This window comes from Drosophila subpulchrella, chromosome 2R, assembly GCF_014743375.2.
Source record: "Drosophila subpulchrella strain 33 F10 #4 breed RU33 chromosome 2R, RU_Dsub_v1.1 Primary Assembly, whole genome shotgun sequence".
Lineage (NCBI taxonomy): Eukaryota > Metazoa > Arthropoda > Insecta > Diptera > Drosophilidae > Drosophila > Drosophila subpulchrella.
The window spans coordinates 18,675,821-18,695,990 of NC_050611.1; the positions used below are offsets into that span (position 1 = coordinate 18,675,821).

Below are 20,170 nucleotides of genomic sequence, written 5' to 3' on the forward strand. Positions count from 1 at the left end.
ATCCCAAAACGCGTCGTTCTGCCGCTGCAAAAAATAAGAATTTATGACCAATTTTCTGCCGCTTGTCTCCGCATTATCCACTCTTTTTCCCATCCTTCCGATCTGTTTTTTTTTTTTTACTCAACGCACAATTGAAAAACTTGTTTTTTCCTTGGCCTTTTATGATTTGTTTGGTTTCTTTTTTTTTTTGTAGGTTGATTGTACTGAAGGTTAAGGACACGGACGACATCTTTACCTGACAGTATTAGAGTTACGAAAAAGGATCTAATGCTGCCCGGTAAGATGTGAACAGATGTCCTTGCTAATTAGCAAGTTCTGGTATTTCACTTTAACTGGTTATTTTTTTTATATAGTTTTATAATCTCCTTTGCCAGAGGAAGCTCAAAGTTCTCAGGGCTTTCAAAAACCTTGGAACATTGGCCCCCTTGGCGATAAGAAATTCTTTCCGAGTTTATTTAAATCGTTTTTTTTTTGTGTTTTTGGTTTGTCGTCTTGCTAGCCGCTTGGTAAATTTAATCCCATAACGAGTATTGATTTTTTTCTCTGTGTGTAAGTGGTTTGAATATACAACAAAAACAAAGCCAGGCTCCATTAGTTTGGGGAAATGTGTGTGTGCGAGTGTGAGTGTGTGTGTGTGTGTGTGCGTTAGCCAACAAACTTCAACTTTGAACCGGCGCGCGTGATTTTCCGTTGGGCGGATATACCAAAACGCCTACTTTGAAGCAGGAAAAATCGTACTAAAAGTTGTACTTGCTGTTCGTAATTAAATTGAAGCTGGCGCCATCCGATAAATGCAATTATTATTGTTACGCGAGATGCACACACACACAAACACACACACACACTCGTTATCGTGTGGCTGTTGTTATTCTTGATTTATTATTTTATTTTATTTTATTCTCCTCGTTTTTTTTTTTCGGCCACCGGAAACATGCACAATAACGCCCGCACTCACACAAGCGCAGCGAAGAGCGAACAAACCGTCGCGATCGAGCACCAAAAAAGAATTGAAAGCTGCGGCGCCGGCGAGTGCGGCGTCGACTGCGCTGCCCCGCGGCTAGAGATGGGAGCGGGGTGCGATGTTTGCGGCGTGGCACGAGCACGCTGCCGACCACGTGTGTTTTGAGTTGGCAGGGGGAAAAAAATGTTAGTTTGTAGGTTACTTTCAATGTTTTGAACTAGTAATAAATTAATTTAAATATTTGAAAAGCACAAAATATCTAGCCCCAAGTTTGTAACCTACTAAAGCAAATGTACCTATTCTAAACTATCGTATTTGCCGGCCAGCGACCATCTCTAGCCGCGATCTTCTGCAGCAGCGCTGCTTCAAACATGTTGCCAACCGCTACGTTGTTGCCTTCCCGCTTTTGCCGTTACGTTAACGTGTGATTTGATTTTTAACTGTGACACATTCCTTTGTCGCGCATAATGTAACGGTTTCTCGGCTTCCTTTTCCTCTGCCGCAGCGCTGCCCCCACTATCAATTAGCCCCGCCCCTCCGCTAACCCCCTTATAACGCCCCCTCTACTTTGATTTCCCGCCTCTTTTCATTTTTAGTGGCTTTCATTGATTAATCAAGTTGAAATGGAGCTACGAAAAAAGGGGGCTTAAAAAATATATTTTACTATTTCAGAAAAAATGTATACATTTTTCTTTATAAATACTCTAGAAATGGGTTTTCGTACTTAAAGTTTGGTTATTAAAATTATAAAGATGTGAGGTTTTGTAAGCTAAAAAAAAAGGTTTTTTTTGTTATAAGTAAAAAGTCAGATAACACTTTTATCGGTTGTTTGTTAATATTTTAGTAAGTTAAAATGCCAAAATTTAACGAATATTTCTATATTGTAGTTATTTAGATGTAAATAGTATAGTTTTCGTAAAGTTGGTAATACTTCTTTTTAACTAATGATGAATTCTGTTCCTAAGGCAATTTGGTATAAGGGTCAATTAAATTAAATAAAAAAGTCTCTAAGTCTTTCCAAAAGATCCCCTTTTAAAAATTCTATTGCCATTCTACCCTTGATAATCTCTTTAACTTAATGAACTATTTTTTCGATTCAACATAAACCTAATCTTTTCTATATTTTTCCATTATTTCTTACTCTTTTATAATCCCTTTTTTTTTTGTTAAATTAAGCTGACAACTGTTACCTTGACGACCTGGTTTTTCCGTTGGCCCTTTTGCGATTATTAAATCATGACATGAAGTTTAGCTTCCGTCAACGATTACAGACCTCTTTGCGTTCTTTTTGGACTGCGGCTTTCATTAACACATTTCGTTTGGCATTGCCTAATTTCAATGCTAATCAATTGTGGAAATTTAGCTTAATTGCCTTTAATTTTTGGGCATACCACAAATCAGTGAGTCAGCGATCGAGACACGTGTAAAGTTCTAAATGCCGGGCTTTAATTCGCGCGATTAATACCTCCATTTTTTCAGTGATTTTAAAATGGGTGAATGATCCGATCCGTCGGTGCTGGAAATGTGTGAAACACGCGTAAAGCCCGGTAGGTGTTAAAAATATGGGATGGCTCCCGATCGGCACACACACACTCGTCACGAATTGGAATTCATTAGAACGTATTTGGAATTTCTCTTAACACTTGACCGAGTTTCGAACGGTTGGCACTTGTCGTCCGCTCCTCTTGACTTTTGATTTCCTCAAGGGTTCTGGTTTTTTCTTGGTTTATTTACTGATTTCTGCTTTCTTAGTGTGTGTTTCTATTTCCAATTTCCTGGAACTTTGCGTCCGTTGGCGCACGAGGCCCACGATCAACTGTATTTTTAATAACGCTCAGATTTGGGGATTTGCTCTGCCCCAAAGTTCTGCCGGCGTTGCGTTATATGTTCGACAGACATTACGTCGAAATGCGCGACGTCGAACCTGTTGCGCCTCGCACAGCTGTTCGGCTGTCTCTCTCTTTACCGCTTACTCCCGTTTACATTAGCCATCGCCGGTTGGTAGTGCCGTCTCGCTCTCGGCCTCAGCTATGTATGTACAGCCCACAAGTATAAGTATATAAATCCCAAGTATATAGCAGCTTGAAACATGTTGCTTCAACATGTTGCAACTTTCCTAAAAAACTATCCAATTCCAATGGAGAATTGGAGAATCCAAATCACTAAATTCCCCAGTACTCAAAAAAAAAACAAAACTTAGTTTTTACTTTTTTTGTACTAATCCTGTTGGCATCTCGCTCGCACCGAACATGTTGCAACCGCATGGTTTTCAAAACTTTGTCTCGTTTTCGCTTACGTGTTTTACTGTTTACGTTACTCCTGGCAAAGACGTAAGCCAAGTGCTGGTTACGTTTCCATATTTCTTAATAACTATATCTGGTTTGGGTTTATTCTTGATATTTATTTTATTTTGGATCACATTGTAATTTCTTTTCCCTTTTCCCTTACCTTCTGGCGGGCTGTCCCCAAAAGTGATACGTTCACTCAATTAATAAGGGCAGCGCAGCGGCAGCGCAGCTGGCACCCTACACTGGAATTTGGGATTTACTTAGTTTAGTCGAACTTATCAAAAACAGTAACTGCATACATTTAACAGCAACTTGTTTTGAGAACATTTTATTTTAAATGCAATTGCTATTTCTTTTAAATTAAATAATATTAAATGTTTGAAGTTTTTGACTAAATAAGAAATTTATAAAAAATATTTTCGTCTATTTTTAGAGATTGTTGGGAATAGAAAGGAATTTTCGTAAATAGACAAAAAGTAATTGTTAAAAAATTGTTGTCTAAGGCTGATTTTTGTGCTAATGGTAATAATAAAACATGGTGCTATTATATTTAAATTTAAATTAAAAAAAAAAGTGTAAGCTTCAAGATTTTGGAGTCCCTCTGGATTAATATTTCTATTTTTTTCATATTTTGACCTACCAAAAAATGTATGAGCCATAAGTTTGACTGTAGATTTTTGACTGAGTCCTAGACTAACCAGTTCCCCGACAGGATCAAGATCGCCTCAGGATGTGGGTTTGTATACAGTAATTATGTGCATATTGGCCGCACAGTAGGGGTCTTTCAGTGTCAACTGCAGCCGCACTCACAAATTGTATGGCCAAAAAAGCTTTCGGGATTTCTGCGGCTCATTTCATTTTTTGTTCGGAGGTTATTCTTGTCTTTCCCGTTTAATGTACATCATGCCGAATCTGTTTTACTCCAGGGTGGAGTGTTCTGCGGAAGGGAACGAGCCCTACCTGCTCAAGCTCTGCGGCCCAGGTCCAATCCCATGCCCATTCTCATGCCCAAAAACCCGCGTGGAGATCTGGTTTTCAATTTTTTCTTGTATTCCGTTTTTCTTCGCTTTATAATTTTGAAATTTTTTCACTCGGGTTGAAGGACCCGGCAGAAACCCTTTTCCTGTTTTTCGGGCCCGATTTGTTCGCCGGCGGCGGCTAATTAAAAAAAAAACGAAGAAAAAGTCCAGCAGGGGGAACGAAAATCGCATGAAAACCAGAAATATGCTGGCAAAGATATCACTCCCGATCTGACGTGCGTATATGTGGGTCAGTTTTGCAAGAAGACAAATGAAGTGCACATTGTCGTGTCATTTATTTATGGTCGAAATCGAGCAATGTCGAGGCTTAAAACTAATAAATACCAGGGACAATCGAATTTATATGCTGTCCTCACCGAACTTGGAGATTGGGGATCCACCGCCAAACTTAATATTTAAGTTTTCTTCGGGAAACTCAGATTCATCCGGTTTGGTAGTGCTTCTCTTGGAGCCTCCCTTTCCCTTGGTGCGGGTTTTTACCCTTTCCGTTGTAGTATCCCTAACAGTAGTTGTAGTATCAGGAGCTTTAACATATTTACCACCTGTTCTACGGCCTTCTGCAGCGGGGGCTTCTGCTTCAGCCCCTTCGCCACCTCCGGCTTCACCCTCGCCACCCCCGGCTTCACCCTCGCCACCACCTTCCGGTTTTTCTCCTCCAGCAGCACCATCCCCACCAGATCCATCGCATTTCGTCCAGGCGGCACATGTCCAGCAGCATTGCGGAAAATCCACATTCGTCAGAACGGCAGTTTCAACACACTCCGCAAAAGTGGCCGGTATTTGACAACTAAGGGGATTCAGAAGTTAAAAGGAATGTTGGATAAATTCCAAAACTCATCTTTATATTGAGAAATTAGAGGACTTTATACATACATTTAGTTGATACATTTAGGGAAGCTTTGTCAATGTCAAGTTAGCCTTAGCCTTTAACTTTAGTTAAATTTCTTTTTTGAAAAAATTGAGTTTCTCAATATCAAGTTAACTAACAGCATACAATATGGTTTTTTGGTTGTAATACCGAATTTGCCACTTATAGACTCTGTAAAGATTTGTTTTTCGAGGGTTAATTAACATTACATTGAGAATACCAACATACCCTTCGAACAATTTAACCGTATGTTAACTTTTTCTGACACATAACTAGAACCCTAATGAGAAATCGTCCCTAAGAGGGCTTATAATAAAGCTATGTGTAAAATGGAAACCCCACTAAAATTACGAAAGGGCAACGTAAATCCTTTAAAAATGGAAACCCCACTAAAATTACGAAAGGGCAAAGTAAATCCTTTGTATTTTAACCGATCTAATCTAATTTCACTTACAAGTGGACAAAAGCATCGCCTTCCGTACTTTGGCACGTATAAGCTCCGCAAGACTTATCATCCTGCTCGATATCACCCACAGCCATCTCGGCACCTTTAGGCGACTTGCAGCCCTTTTCTAAAAAAAGTAGCAGGCCATGGTGTCGATTTTAGATAAAATGGTAATGGATTAGTTCTCATACCGCCTTTCTCCAGTTTTACATAGTGCACCAGGGCACTTACACTAGAGCAACTTATTACCCAGGCAATCGTTACCAGGAGACACTTCATCTCAGTTGGGGTAATGGACTTACTTTGGGAGCTATTCTCCCTGGGTGAACCTTTTATAGCACTCATTTGGTGAAACCCTATCCCAAAGAAGTCACACCTGCTGATCTCAGTGAGAGTAACCAGAATTCAGTGTTTATCGGTTATATATAACCATGTACCATGTTATATCATTGTTTATAAACGGAATTAGTTTTTATAAATTGAGAAACGGAGCTTAGGATCGGATGAGTGTGAGCGATATACAAGTTATAGTCAAGGCTCAGGTTAACCTGGGGTTTTTTATAAAATGATATATTTGAAAGATTTTCTTTGTCGTTTTACTAAATCTACATTAAAATGCCTCGGACTAAGATTATTAAAACGTTTCTTTAGTAACTGGAAACATTTTCATAAGGTATAAGAATAAAAGTATCATTTAAAATCGCAATTGAGGTATTGAAATGTAGATTAAGGATTAAGATCATAAAAACGTTTCTTTAGTAACTGAAAACATATTCAGAAGGTATAAGAATAAAATAATCATTTAAAATCGCAATTGAGCTATTGAAATCTTAAAAAATATAATATGAAGATAAGGCGGGTCCGACCCTTTGTTTGGCCTCCACGGCGGCACAGGCTGCCTTGTAGGCCGCCTGCTTGGTCTTCTCGTAGTCGTCGTGGGCACTCAGCAGTTGTTTCTGGAGCAGGGCCATCCGGTTGCGAGCGGCCTCGAGGAGCTGCGTCTTGGCGGCCATTTCCTGCTGCGTTCCCAGGGCCACTGCCTGTATATTGGCCAGAACCTCCTTGGCGGTCTTCTGTAGCTCACTGATGGTCTCGAACTGTTGGGTGGCCACTTTCACCGCATCCACGGCGGCATTCATATTGGCCTCCGTGTGATGGATGGAGTTGGTTTCCTCCTCCACGACGGCATCCGCTTCGTGAACCTCCTGCTCCAGCTGATCGACCATCATTTGTTTACCCATCAGGGCAGCCTCGGCGGCCTTGGCCGATTGGAAGGCCTTCTCCGCCAGCTCCAGTTTGATATGATGGGCTGCCGCCTGGCCAGCCGCCGATTGTGCCTCACTGGCCGCCTTGGCATCCTGGGCCGCCTTCATGGCTATCATGGAGGACTTCTGCTTGGGATCACCGGGCGTGATTATTGACTTCACATCGCACTTTTGGTTGCCATCACAGCCCTTGTCGGAGGAAGCCTGGGATTTGGATTCTGCTCCCGTTCCCGAGCCTGGCATTGAACCTTCCGTTTCGTAGAAACCAGCTGCATGATTTACTGATCTTCCAGTATTTTTTTGGGCACATCCACCGCTTCCTGCTCCCTTGATGGCTGCAAAATCATTCAAAAGCTCATGCGGATTGACCATTCGTTTGTGCAGGCGGCAGTGTCTCTGTGGTTGGGGAGAACCAAAAACCAGTTGAAGAAGTTAGAGGATCTAGGGGATCACTTGCCTTGATCACAATGTGGCCGGTGGTGCAGTGAAACAGCAGGCACATAGCCAAAAATTCTAGCATTCGCATGAAGATTGTATGGATTTTATTGGATTTGAGATTGAATTTTAGCTCAAAGCTGTCTGTCGATTATGTTAGCAATTCTTTAACCTCTATAAACCTATAACCTTATAAATGGAAGGAGAATTCCAGTTATATTTATAAAAACCAAAAGATATTAAGATATTAATTACCCCCTTTTGCATAGCAAAACCCTTTTATTTCTAAGAATTTGAAGGAACATACATATAACTTCAATGGAATCCCTGCCAGAAGGCAGCTGTTCCATTGGATTGAATTTAAATATTGGCGTTGCTATAAAAGCCCAGTCTATCCCCATATGGTAATCCATTGACAGTTGTATTTGTCAGCAGACTAGACTCCTCATGATTAGTTTGGAGATTGGACTGGTCCTACTGGGATTTTTAGTGCCTTATGGACATGGCCTTGTGCATTTCGAGAAACTTCAACCTGGAGGTGGGTTATTGGAATATCATAGCAAACGGATCTGTAATCATAGTCTGATATTTTCAGAGGATGGTGGTTGCAAGGGCGTTACGGGCAATGCTTTGAAGGTGGGAGAAACGGAAAAGGACGAAAATACCTGTGGAGTTTACGTTTGTCAGAACGACAAGGGTGATGCCTTGATCCACTAGTAAGTTTGGATAGTTTACTTATGAAACATAAGAGGCTAGTCTAATTGAGATGGTTTCCCTTTCCCAGCTGCCAATTACCGGCCACATTTCAGGAGTGTGCGGATGAAGGGGTCTCCACCGTACTCCCATTTCCCGAGTGCTGTTGGATCTGCGTAGAATGGGAGGATTGCGATGAGGGTGGAGAGGGAGCAGGCGAAGAAGGAGAAGGAGAAGGTGATGGGGGTGGTGGTGATGAAGGTGGTGAGGAAGCAGGTGAAGAGGCAGGTGAAGAAGCAGGTGAAGAAGCAGCCGAAGAAGGAGCTGAAGAAGGGGGTAAACGAAAAGAAAAAAAGGAAGAAAAGGAAGAAGGTGGTGAGGAGGCTAAAGAAGAAGGCGGAGAAGCCGAAGAAGCCGAAGAAAGGCGAAAATACAAACATAAACTATTCTAGATAATACCTACACACGTAAAGTTGAATAAAGAAACAGTGAAATGTGCCATCACTTTATAAATAGTAATTGAGAGATCAATGTAGATCCAGTAAAACCTTTCGAAATCTGCACTCCAAAATCCTTAAGTCACCCCTAAAAAAGATTTAATGCAAAAGTAAGGCTCTGCAATATTAAGCGATGTAGAGAAACTTGTAGGAGATATAATACAAGAATTGCGGTGAACTGCGCTATTATTTAATAAATAGTAACTTAAGATCAATGTAGAGCCAGTAAAACCTTTCGAAATCTACACCCCAAGATCCGTAAGTCTTCCGTAAAAAAGATTTGAAAAAAATTTAATGCCCTGCAATTGGTCAAAATAAAGCGAAGTAGAGAAACTTCCAGGAGATATAGTACAAGAATTACTGTGACATGTGCTATCATATCATAAATAATAACTTAAGATCAATGTAGATCCAGTAAAACCTTTCGAAATCTGCACTCAAAAAAAAAAGAAAAATAAAGCGAAGTAAAGAAACTTTTGGGAGGTATAATACAAGAATTATGGTGAAATGTGACATCATTTAATAAATAGTAACTTAAGATCTATGTAGATCCAGTAAAACCTTTCAAAAACTGCACCTTAAAAACCTTAAGTCTCCCCTAAAAAAGATTTATAAAAAAAATTTAAGGCACTTGCAATTGGTTAAAATGAAGCGATATAGAGAGATTTATGGAAGATATATTGCTATAATTAAGGTAAAATGTGCCATTATTAACTTAAGATCAATGTAGATCCAGTAAAACCTATCGAAATCTGCACCCGAAAATCCGTAAGTCTCCCCTAAAATAGAATTAAATGAAAATGTAAATAGAGAAACTTGAGGGAGATATGTATAGTTCAAGAATTAATGTGAAATGTGCTATTTCTTAATAAATAGTAACTTAAGATCAATGTAGATCCAGTAAAACCTTTCGAAATCTTCTCCCCAAAATACGAAAATCTCCCCACACCTTCCGTACTCCCCCGTTCTCCGCCACTCAAGATCCATCCATCGCTCGCATCTCACAGATACTAGCTGCATTCTAAAGTGTCTGCGAGTGATGAGCACGCGGCATTTACAGACCCGGACCCATACCCATAACAAAGAGAGCACCGAATAGAATATAGAATGCGACAAAAGGAGAAGCACGAGGTGGAAACAAACCATATAGACACGAATTGCTACAAAAATGCCAGCTATGCTAGAAGTAAATGCTAAAACCGAAGGCGCACCGCGAACTGACGGCTAGACAGAGGTGGACACAAACGAATCCGGACGGACTGTCTGACTGACGGACGGACACGGGAGACATACTCGCGGACAAAAGGACAAACGGACGGACGGTGGGCAAAAATAGTTTTGGGAGCGCCATTTAAGAGGGAAAGGAACGTCTTCGACGCCGCCGATTCTCGGTTCGCATTGTCTCCTCGGCAAAATGTCAGAGTCTTAAAAATAAAAGTTAAATGGAACGCCAAAAAATGTATACAATATCAAAGTTCAGCAGAAGGAAAGGCAAAGTTTTTACTCAAGAAATCCATTAAGATTATAAGTTGTGATTTTAGTCTGGGACATCCCCACAGCTCTAAAAAAATATTTTATAGCTAAAGCATGAGATCATCGAAAAAGTTTCCATTTAAAAGTTATTTAATTGTTCCAAAAAAAAATTTTTTATGGTTTCACAAGAAATAAACTGAGTACTTTTTCAAAGTAAAATATTTTATTAAGTACTAAAAACCATGACCCTTTTTTGGGTCAGCCTAAAATGCTATGATCAGCAGTCATTATAATCTAAATATAATTAAAATTTATTTTTCTAGTACATGAATTAGTTGCATTTTCTAGCCCAAAGGTCAGCGGGGTTCAAGAATTGACTACATCTCGTTTCTCGATGGGATTCATGAGCTCAAAACATGATCGTTTTTGGAGAAGGGAGACGGGGACAGGATCGGAGGTTGTCAGAGATTAGAGGTTTCACTGTGTGGAAATGGGAATGATAAGGTTGGAAATCGTCGGTCGTCGGGCGATTCGATTGCATAAGTGAGCCAGTGCCTGCCCAACTGTGTCAAATGGCACATAAAGATTCCGATTCTGACGGATGAAAAATAACACCAACTTGCATTTGGAGTATTTTAGGGGATCGATAACACTCACGTCGAGGTCATGTCGACCACTCAGAACTGATAATCGTACGACAGCATCGAAATCAGGCACGAGTATTTATTTTAAATGCCTATTAAAATAGAATTTCGAAATGTGATTATGCGTCTTCAAAATTCAATTTGCTTATCGCCTCGGAGGAGATGGAGAACTGTTGCCTAGAGCGGGGACTCTGAGTGTAGGTCAAAGTTCACATTCCCCACCCTCAGGCGTGGCCCTTCGACCCCTGCCAGTAAATTGCCGAGATAATGGGCAATCTTATTGCCCTGATTAGCCCGAATCGGGAGAACTGTTTCGGTTTTCAACAGAGTGGAACGAACAGTTCCGCAGCCACGGTTTCCAATGGATCCCGAACAAACGGATCGAATTGGTGAAATATTTGTCAGATCCTTTAGAATTTGACACTTGTGGGATAAGAAGACTGAAAAATAGTTTAAAGATATTTAAATACCATAAACTGATTTGGAATATTCTTATTAAATTTGGATATTCTTAAGATCAGATTGAAATTCTAAAATTAGTTTATAAATTCTAATCCCCTTCATTTCCTAATAGGTTCTGGGTGGTTTCTCGACTATAACCCCATCACTTTAATTTCTGCTGTCAAGCGCAGTTACTCGTTGAGAATCTTCCCTGTCCACATTTCTTGCCCATTATAATGCAATCAATATTCCTATAAGAAAACGCTCCAATTATATGATGTCACAGAGAATCTCGGATTTAACCTGCTGCGCCACCCAGTCGAGTTGTTGGAACTCGATTTTCCTCGACCACATCAACATCGACTTTACTTCGATCTGCTTTATTTTGTATCTCTTTCCAGCAAGTAACGGTCGGTTGACAAGCGTAACGAGATGAGCAGCATAGGATGCTGGGGAACCGATTTTAATTACACGTAATCTTTATAAATAGAAGCAGCAGGCAGAAGGCAATAACCGGCGAGGATCCTCGACCATCCCATGAAATAATTGTGCAGCCCAAGAGCTGAAGTACAAGTCGAATGCATAAATCAATAGGTGCACAGAAATAAAAAGTTGTTCATGATGGGTTTTTAATGTTATAGAAAATACTACATCAATGTAGAATATAAATACAAATACTAAATATAATGAGGGAAAATTTATATATATTAAAATATAAAATCTTCAGATTTCATATAATTTTTTGGAAAAACTGGTTTTACCTAATGCATTTTAACCATTTATATAATAACGCCAACAAAAGCTATCATAACTGATTTGATATCAATTAAGGCATAAACGTATTTAATAAATCACTTATAATTTTTCCCAGTGCTTGAGCTATAGAAGGCAGTAAACACAGATACCAGCTCACACAGAAGCCGAGAGCGAGAAATGCCGGGACAAGCCATAAATGAGTAATTGCTGACAACGCTGCAGACCTTGTCCAGTAGCCTTGGCTTCTTGGGCCTTCGTGGCCTCCATCTAAGATGGGTCCAGTGCCATTTTCAGCCAGGACAACAACCCATAAATGTACGCCTAGTCAAACAAAACCCAAAAAGAACTGAGAATGGGGGGTTATCCGGAGGTCGAATAATGTATACCTTAATAAATATGATATATATACTAAACAAACTAGCAATATTAATAGTTTAAAGTCGTACTGATGTACTCTAGCAGTAGTAATATAATCTTTTAATGCTAAAAGTTTGGTAAATGATAATATCTAAGTATTGGTATAAGCTTTTATTCTACAGCTAATTAGGATAATAAGAGAACACACTTATTAACTTTATTGATCAGTAATTGAGAATGGGTTTTAAACGCGGATAAATAATCATCATCATTATAGGTTCTATATAAAATGGTAAATATAAATTAGTGTATAGTTTTTATGTCGTACGAAACTTGTTAGTAATATTAATAGTTTAAGGTACTCTAGCAGTAGTAATATAATCTTTTAACCGTAAAATTTTGGTAAATGATAATATAAAAGTATTGGAATTATTTTTTATTCCACAGCTTATTAGGATAATTAGAGAACACACTTATAAACATTTCTGATCTGTAATTGACACTGGGTTTTAAATGCGGAAAAATAATCATCATCATTATAGGTTCTATATAAAATGGAATATATAAATTAGTGGATAGTTTTTAGGTCGTTCGATACTTGTTTTGAAAGATATCATAGCTTTTACTAAGCTAATTCATAGTCCCAGTCGACAAAATGTGCATCAAGTGCCGACAAACAAGCATAATCCCAGCGGGGAGGGTATGCCAATGTAAACATGGTGGAAGTGCTGGAAAAGATGAGTATGCCAGGTATTCAATTACAATGCCCATGTCCCCCACTTTTGCCCCCGTCATGATCCCTCCTCTTTCTCCTAGTTCATCGTCATTCCGAGCCAAACGAAAAGTTCTGCAGAAAAATACTTGGAGTTATGGACTTTTTGGAGTCGGCTTCCAGGTAAAGATGCCACCAACTCCAGCTCGAATGCATGCCTCTCTAACGGTTTGGGCATTGCGTTAATGATACTTGTTTGTATCAGTATTTGTATTCGTAGTCGTATTCGTATCTGTATCTGGCTTTTGTCTGGTTCTGCGATGCACACGCCTCATGTTGACAAACTCACTTTACAAACAGTAATTTTTCTCGCTTCATTGGCGTCCCGTCTCGTCTGGAAAAAACCCCGCCCCCATGGCCCAAAGCCCCCCCCGTGCCCCCTAAATAATATTTTCCGTGGTAAAAAGAAGCCTGTAAAGCGAGCGGGCATGCGGTTTGTTGGCCGACTCAAGTCTGCTGCCACCGCCAGTTAAATAAATAGAAAATGAAAAGTACAACTAAAAATATTGTTCGAAAGCCGCAGCGGCGGCAAAAAGCTACTCGTACTCGCACTTGGCATTTTCATTGTCGCTGACCGATTGTTCCATGTTTGACTTGCTCTACAGTTCGATAGCCAAACGGATCGAGGGGATTGGATCGGATCGCTGGGTGCGGCCCACTCGATAAGAACACGAATAAAAATAGGAAAAATATGCATTAATTGAAAAAACTCTTTGGCAGAGTTGACCGAAATGTAAAGACTTTGCTTTAAATATTTTTATGGGTAAAAAATATAAAAGGGAGATCTGTAAATGGCTCTACAAATAAAATGGTTTCTTTAAGTGTCCTTTTAGGTATGATAATATAAAAACTCATATTATTTTTGATAAGAACACGAATAAAAAATAGAAAAAATATGCATTAATTGAAATAAGTCTTTGGCAGAGTTGACCAAAATCCAAACACTTTGCTTTAAATATTTTTATAGGTACAAAAGATAAATATAAAATAGAGATCTGTATCTTTAAGTATCCTTTTAGGTATAATAATATGAAAACTGCCTTAGCCGAGTTGATTATTTCTTTTGAGTGTTTGTTTGTTTATTTGTTTTTCATTTTGTATTTTGCATTTTGTTTTTTTATATTTTGTTTTGTATGCGAGTATGTCAGCCGAGGCGGCTGCAAAATCTAGAAAATTACATGCAAGCTGCGACACATTATGCGCGACGCGACAATAATATTTCTATTGGCGAAAAACTTCACACTTAATGTACTCTGCAAAGAGTCGCTGAACAAAAATAACAGAACCACGAAGTTCGGATTACTCTACTTATAAGGAAATTTAACAAAAACGGGAAAAAAATACCAAACCATTTGGTATAAAACAAATTTTCTTACCTAGTTATAATAGATTTTGTTTTCTGTCAGAAGTTCCAACTTTAGATCTGTCTGAAATAAAAAAGATATGGGTGTAATTTTGATTAGAGAGATTTAAAACTTTCAATGTTTTTTTTTGGGGATGATTTATAATCAATTTACTCATATGACTTTATGGTATTGGCTCACTTTTCTTAATGTATATTTGTTTATTAGGGTAATGAAAATAATATTTGAAGTAGGGCCCTAAATTCAGGTTAACGATTACTTCTGACTTAAGTCTATGATTTTTCAGAGGCTTATGTTCTTATATAGAAAATGAAAATACCATTTGAGAGGGTGCTGCAAGGAAAAGGAACATAAAAAAATGTGGAGCAAACCGAAGTCTAACAGAGAGAACCTCGAAAGTAGTTGCATGTGTGGCACACCCCCGGGTTTTTTTTTCGGTATTATGGGCGGAGGCGGTGGGGGCAAAGGGGGCGGGGCCAGCCAGCAGACGGAGACGCCGACTAGTCAACGCTTTAAGGAATATGCCAGCGAATAATTAAAACATATTTAAAAATAGTTTGCCATATGGATGACGAGTGCGACGACGACGACGACGGCGTTGAAGATGAGGCCCGGCTGGGTGACGTGGTCAGACCGCCCAACCCCCCCCACCCCATCAGCCACCCCCACCCCCTCGGGCGAGCCACCCACCCCACCCACCGATGACAAAGCCAACAAAAAGCAAACAAATATTTGTCTGGCCGTCTACGTCGCTGTGCATTGACCGTACCGCACTTACTTACTACAGACATGCAGATACGCGTACTCGCAGATGCAGATGCATCTGCATCCTAACCAGCTATCTGGGTGCACCCAAAAATCCACTCCCATCCGCACTCTCTGTTGTCCTCCCTCGTGCCAAGTTCAAAACTGTATGCTTTGCACTTTCAGTTTTCAGTTCTCCCCGCTTTTTTTTTTTCTTTCGAAGTATTTTCCAAAATAAAACAAAAACTAAAATCAAATACATTTTCAATTTTGTATTTATTTTTTTTTTGTTGGCCCAAAATAGTTGCGCCAGCCGAGCGCTAATGTTATTGCTTTAGTCAAAGTGGCTAAAAAGTATCTGCCAACATGACTGTCTGCGTTTTGTATCTGTATTCGGCTGTTGCGATGCCGCCAGAAAATTTATTTTCATTTTGATTATATTTTTGGCACTTTTTGTTTGGGTGTGCGAAAAAACTTACAAATGAAAACTGTAATATTTTCGACAGCAAACAAATTCGCCCTGTCTGTGTAAAGTTTGTAGGATCATTTATTAAAAGACGCTGCGATCTGGACCAAGCACCAGGAATGGTATTTTAAGTCTAAACATGGGGGCTACATATGGGGGAACATTATCAGAATTAAGTAAATATAATATTCATTTGCTTTTGGAATGTCTTAAATCAAATACTTTTGCTCGCAATTAAATTGTTTATAACACAGGGAACAATATTCTTCTATATTTTCATCATTTAATTTGACTTAAATTTGCTCAGAGAAAATATTTAAATTAATGCAAGCCAATCATTTTAAAAAATAAAAATAAAATTTAGTATAGGTATTAATATATATTTGCACTTCGCAATAAATTCCTTATTGATAACACTTTCATGTTTTAAAATCAATACACTTTTTGCCAGCACAATATTAATCAAATAAATCTAATCAAAATCAAATTAAATTTTTCCGTCAACTCACTTAGCTTCACTTTGTAGTTAATCAATGTCAAATCAAACTGGGAATACATTCAGCTAATGCCATCGATCAATTATACTTACTAACCACTAAGTGATAAACATACCCCCACCTCACCCCCAGAATCCGCACTTTGCGCTGCACTTTGCCGGAAATTCATTTTGAAAACATGCGGCGGCGACATTTGGCGCCACCTCAACCCAAACCCCCCTCCCAAGGCCCCCCCCCAAAAGGGGCGTAGATCAAAGGGGAGGCTGGTTTTGTGTATTCGCCGAGCGTAGCGCAAATCGCGGCACTATGTAATGGTCAATAAATTACTTAGACAACGCAGAATTACAAATCGTTTTGATTAGCAATTAAAATTGCAAAAAAAAAAAAAGGAAATAAATAAAGTGAAACAAAACCAGCTGAGTCGGGGAATAAAGCTGAGTGCATCTGGGCCAGGCCGGTCGGCAAATCTCTTAATTACTTGCCATTTTGCACTCGTCGATGGCAACAGGTGCTCTCGGGCAGCGCTTATTAACTCATTATAAAAGCATTTCAGAGCAGTTCGATTCGCTGTTGCTGAAAAGCATTTCAATTGCCTCCGACACTCGCACATTTCGAAATGCGTGCTCAGTAGCCGGCGATGTGGTTGCCGTGTCCGGCTGCTGCGACCTTCAATTGCTCTGCCAGCGCAAAGGGTGACTCAATCGGGCCATTTCAAAATAACAAGAGATTAAAAAAAGTTCAGAACAAACAAATACTTTTTATAAGAATTTAAACAAACACATGAATATCACAACATATAGGTCGGAGCATTAAATGGTGTAATGTACAACTTGCAACGGGTATCGAACTCGGACCCTTGAGCATAATCGCCCTACTGCCGCGTCTATTAAAGAATTTTTTATGGAGTTTTACACACTAGAGTCTATTTTTAGAGCAGTGCTCTAATTTCAGGTGGATCTTTTTTAATATATTTTAGCAGAGATAAATTTAAGTTTATTTTTTATTAGAATTTTTTTTTGATTTTACAATTTGTAGTAACATAACCATTATTCATCATGGTATTACTCTAAAGTCTAGCCTCTCAACACAATAAATCTTAATCACGAACATCATAACTATTTCATATTTTAAGTCGGAGCATTAAATGATGTAATGTACAACATGCAACGGGCTTCGAACTTGGACCCTTAAGCACTATTGCCCTACTGCCGCGTCTATTAAAGAATTTCATATGGACTTTTACACACTAAAGTCTATTTTTAGAGCAGTGCTCTAATATCTTGTTGGTCTATTTTAATATATTTGGGCAGAAATAAATTAAAAAAAAATTTTTTTATATTTTTTTTTTATTTTACAGTTTGTAATAACATACCCATTATTCATCATGGTATTACTCTAAAATCTAGCCTCTCAACACAATAATTCTTTATCACGAACATCATAACTATTTCATATTTAATCTTTGACCAAAAAAAAAACTCTCTTCGCACTGACTCACCCCCCTATAAATTTCTCAAAGCCCCACGTCTTCTTCTGCTGCTTCTTGCTCTTTTGCCTTATACAAACACTTTGTGAGATGCAAATTTAATTTGCTAAATGATTTTGCCGGGACGGGCAGATATCTGGGAAACTTGTTTTGCGTGAGTATGCAATTAATGCCCGTCAGCCGTATATTCCATCTATCATAATTTTATTTAGTTAATGAGAATTTTTTTGCCACGATTCCCCCCAGTGGATGTATTTCTAAGTGTGCGATGGCGATTCCATGCTTATATGGCAGATGCAAATGTCACAAAAGTCAGCCTAGTCACGGGGATTGAGATTGGATGGTGATGGTGTGAGCTGTACTTGGTTTGTAACGGAAGGCCCAGACCTTTTTTAAAATTCCGTTGCATTTTCCAGCAATCGCGTAACGTTAATCGTAAAGACTGTGAATAATTCCGAGGAAAATTCCTCAGGGAAATTCAAGCCTGGAGGCTCCAATAACGCATCGATACTTCCGCAGCAAAACGAAAATGCAAATTAAAATAAAATAAAGTCCCCAACACGAACGGTTCCCACCAACATTCTCAGACCCGAAAGTGTGGTATATGGCATATCTCTAAGTACCGGCTATCGGGGTTTTTCGCACACAATGAACGTCGAGCGATATGCGATACATTTGTCATACTCGCAACGCCGTGAGCAGAGAAACTGCCGAGATCAGCCTGATTCTTCGGGATCCCAACATGAATATGAATGGGGAGAACTTGATATGATATTTCGCCTTTAATTCCTCCACTTGAGAGTTATCCATTGTCCGTCAATTGAGTCATCATCATTGTCCGTGCACCCAGAGTCCAGAGGCCCGATAATAAATAACAAAAGCATTTGGGGGCTACGCTGCGGTTATTGGATATACAAGCGGATATACAATACTCCCCACCCAGAACTTAGGGGAACAGGAACTGGGCTGCTCGACAAATGTTTCTCATAAACCACAATATGATATCGGCAAACAGAACATGAGAACTTGAACTTGAACGGCGAAACAAATGTGAGGAAAAGTCTCTTATCAGCAAAATGTAATTTCTCCTTGTAAGCAATAATATAACCAGCCATATGGGGATGATATTGACGGACCAGGTGAAGGGGCTTGCCTCTGTAAATTTACACCTAACCGAATGTATATCCAGTATATAATCCAAAGTACAAGGTTTTATTTCCTTAGGATTACAACTGAACTACTATTTCGTCATCATATCATATCATATCATATCATAATATATGATTTTAACAAATAGGCCAAAAGTTAGTCTCTCTATCACATAATTTCCTGTAACGATATCACTTTATTTCGGTCGCACCATAATGTTAACAGTCTTGTAGCTGTATGAGAAGCCCTTCCAATCTCCCCAAGTGATTCCAGAGGCATATAGATCGGGACTGCTATAGTTACCACTCAGATAGGCACCATTCAGATTGCTGCAAAGGATGCGGTATGATTATTGGGATCTAAAGATCATAGTATGGTTAAGAACTTTACCTGTAAAGGCAATCCTTGTACCACCAAGCTCCCATGTACCTGGCGGCACAATTGATGTTGCTTTTGTCGTTATCCTTGTCAAAGGTGCTGAAAGACTGGTTCAGATGATATCTCAGGCTGTCTCCAGCGGATCCACTGTACACTCCAAGTTGAGTTAGCGAGTAGTTACTGTACACATTGCCCACACTGAACAGATTGTAGTGGGCATATCGCTTCGCTCCAGTGAAATCAACCATTTGAATATACAGCTCCTGAGGTTCCAGGGCCGTAATCTTGTTCAAATTATTCAGGCCGAGGAAGAAGTTAGCCTTTAGGTCTCCGAAACCCGCTTGATAAGAGGTCCAGTTGCGGAAGAAATTCTCCTCCACACTGACCCTTCGCTGGATGACCAACCAACCTTTTCCGGCGATTGACACATCGCAGTATACCTCGATTATATCAGAACCCACTTGGATCTTCTGAACACCGCTTTTCTTGGGGTTTAACTCTTTGCAAGACGATGAATACTTTTTGAACGTCTGGATCTTCACATTTTCACCTGTTTCGGCACTGGCTAAATAAATTAGGCCTAGCGAAAACAAGCAGAGTACGAGGCAAATGGGTTTCATTGCGTTGGCCCTAATCAACTATGAATTCAATTGGCTAAGACAGCCCATTTTATATCACTTGCTTTACCCCTTATCACATTTCCGTAATTACGAAGAAGTCAATTGATAAAGCCCTTTTAGATTTAATCAATTGACGAATCTGCTAGTAACACAAAGTGTTTATAGATAAGAAACTAATATAAAAGTGGTTACTCATTTATATGGGGTACTTTTCTTAGGAATATATTATCTGCAATCTCCTTTCTGGGAACCCCGTCACCTGGGTACCCTTTTGGAGTTGGTCAAAACAGTAAATGGTATTTATTTTGTCGAATGTATAATCATTTTAAGTCACAAATCAAAACTGTAAGATTAATATTTCTATATCATGTCTGTATATCATGTCAACTACGAATAATCTGGTAGGGCTATCTTTTGAGCTTTAAATTAGTGAAATCCTTGTGGATTGAATGGATTAGTGTTAATTGAAAAGTAAAATTCTCAACTTATTAATATCAGGAAACTGAGCTTATTTCTAATAATATATATGCA

At 39.2% G+C, this 20,170-nt stretch overlaps 4 protein-coding genes across 5 annotated transcripts; 1 reads left to right on the plus strand and 3 right to left on the minus strand.

Moving 5' to 3' along the window:
* Nucleotides 1–4,556: 4,556 nt before the first annotated feature.
* LOC119550812 lies at nt 4,557–5,899 on the minus strand. The gene is made up of 3 exons (XM_037859753.1): nt 5,794–5,899; nt 5,612–5,729; nt 4,557–5,076 (listed from the first exon to the last, which is right to left on the minus strand). Exons 1-3 carry the CDS (start codon nt 5,879–5,881, stop codon nt 4,629–4,631), a joined length of 654 nt encoding a protein of 217 aa, XP_037715681.1. The 5' UTR covers nt 5,882–5,899; the 3' UTR covers nt 4,557–4,628.
* Nucleotides 5,900–6,145: 246 nt separating this feature from the next.
* LOC119550809 lies at nt 6,146–14,327 on the minus strand. Of its 2 annotated transcripts, none has more exons than XM_037859749.1 (2): nt 14,312–14,327; nt 6,146–7,263 (listed from the first exon to the last, which is right to left on the minus strand). In XM_037859749.1, the coding sequence occupies exon 2, from the start codon at nt 7,237–7,239 to the stop codon at nt 6,433–6,435; it is 807 nt and encodes a 268-aa protein (XP_037715677.1). In that variant the 5' UTR covers nt 7,240–7,263; nt 14,312–14,327; the 3' UTR covers nt 6,146–6,432. The 2 variants fall into 2 exon arrangements, with proteins under 2 accessions (XP_037715677.1, XP_037715676.1); XM_037859748.1 differs by lacking the exon at nt 14,312–14,327 and adding an exon at nt 7,325–7,466.
* On the plus strand, nt 7,727–8,989 carry LOC119550811. Its single transcript, XM_037859751.1, has 3 exons — nt 7,727–7,840; nt 7,898–8,018; nt 8,087–8,989. The coding sequence occupies exons 1-3, from the start codon at nt 7,750–7,752 to the stop codon at nt 8,445–8,447; spliced, it is 573 nt and encodes a 190-aa protein (XP_037715679.1). The 5' UTR covers nt 7,727–7,749; the 3' UTR covers nt 8,448–8,989.
* Nucleotides 14,328–18,814: 4,487 nt separating the features above from the next.
* Nucleotides 18,815–19,666, minus strand: LOC119550810 (ficolin-1). Its single transcript, XM_037859750.1, has 2 exons — nt 19,032–19,666; nt 18,815–18,970 (listed from the first exon to the last, which is right to left on the minus strand). The coding sequence occupies exons 1-2, from the start codon at nt 19,637–19,639 to the stop codon at nt 18,838–18,840; spliced, it is 741 nt and encodes a 246-aa protein (XP_037715678.1). The 5' UTR covers nt 19,640–19,666; the 3' UTR covers nt 18,815–18,837.
* Between the last annotated feature and the right edge of the window lie 504 nt (nt 19,667–20,170).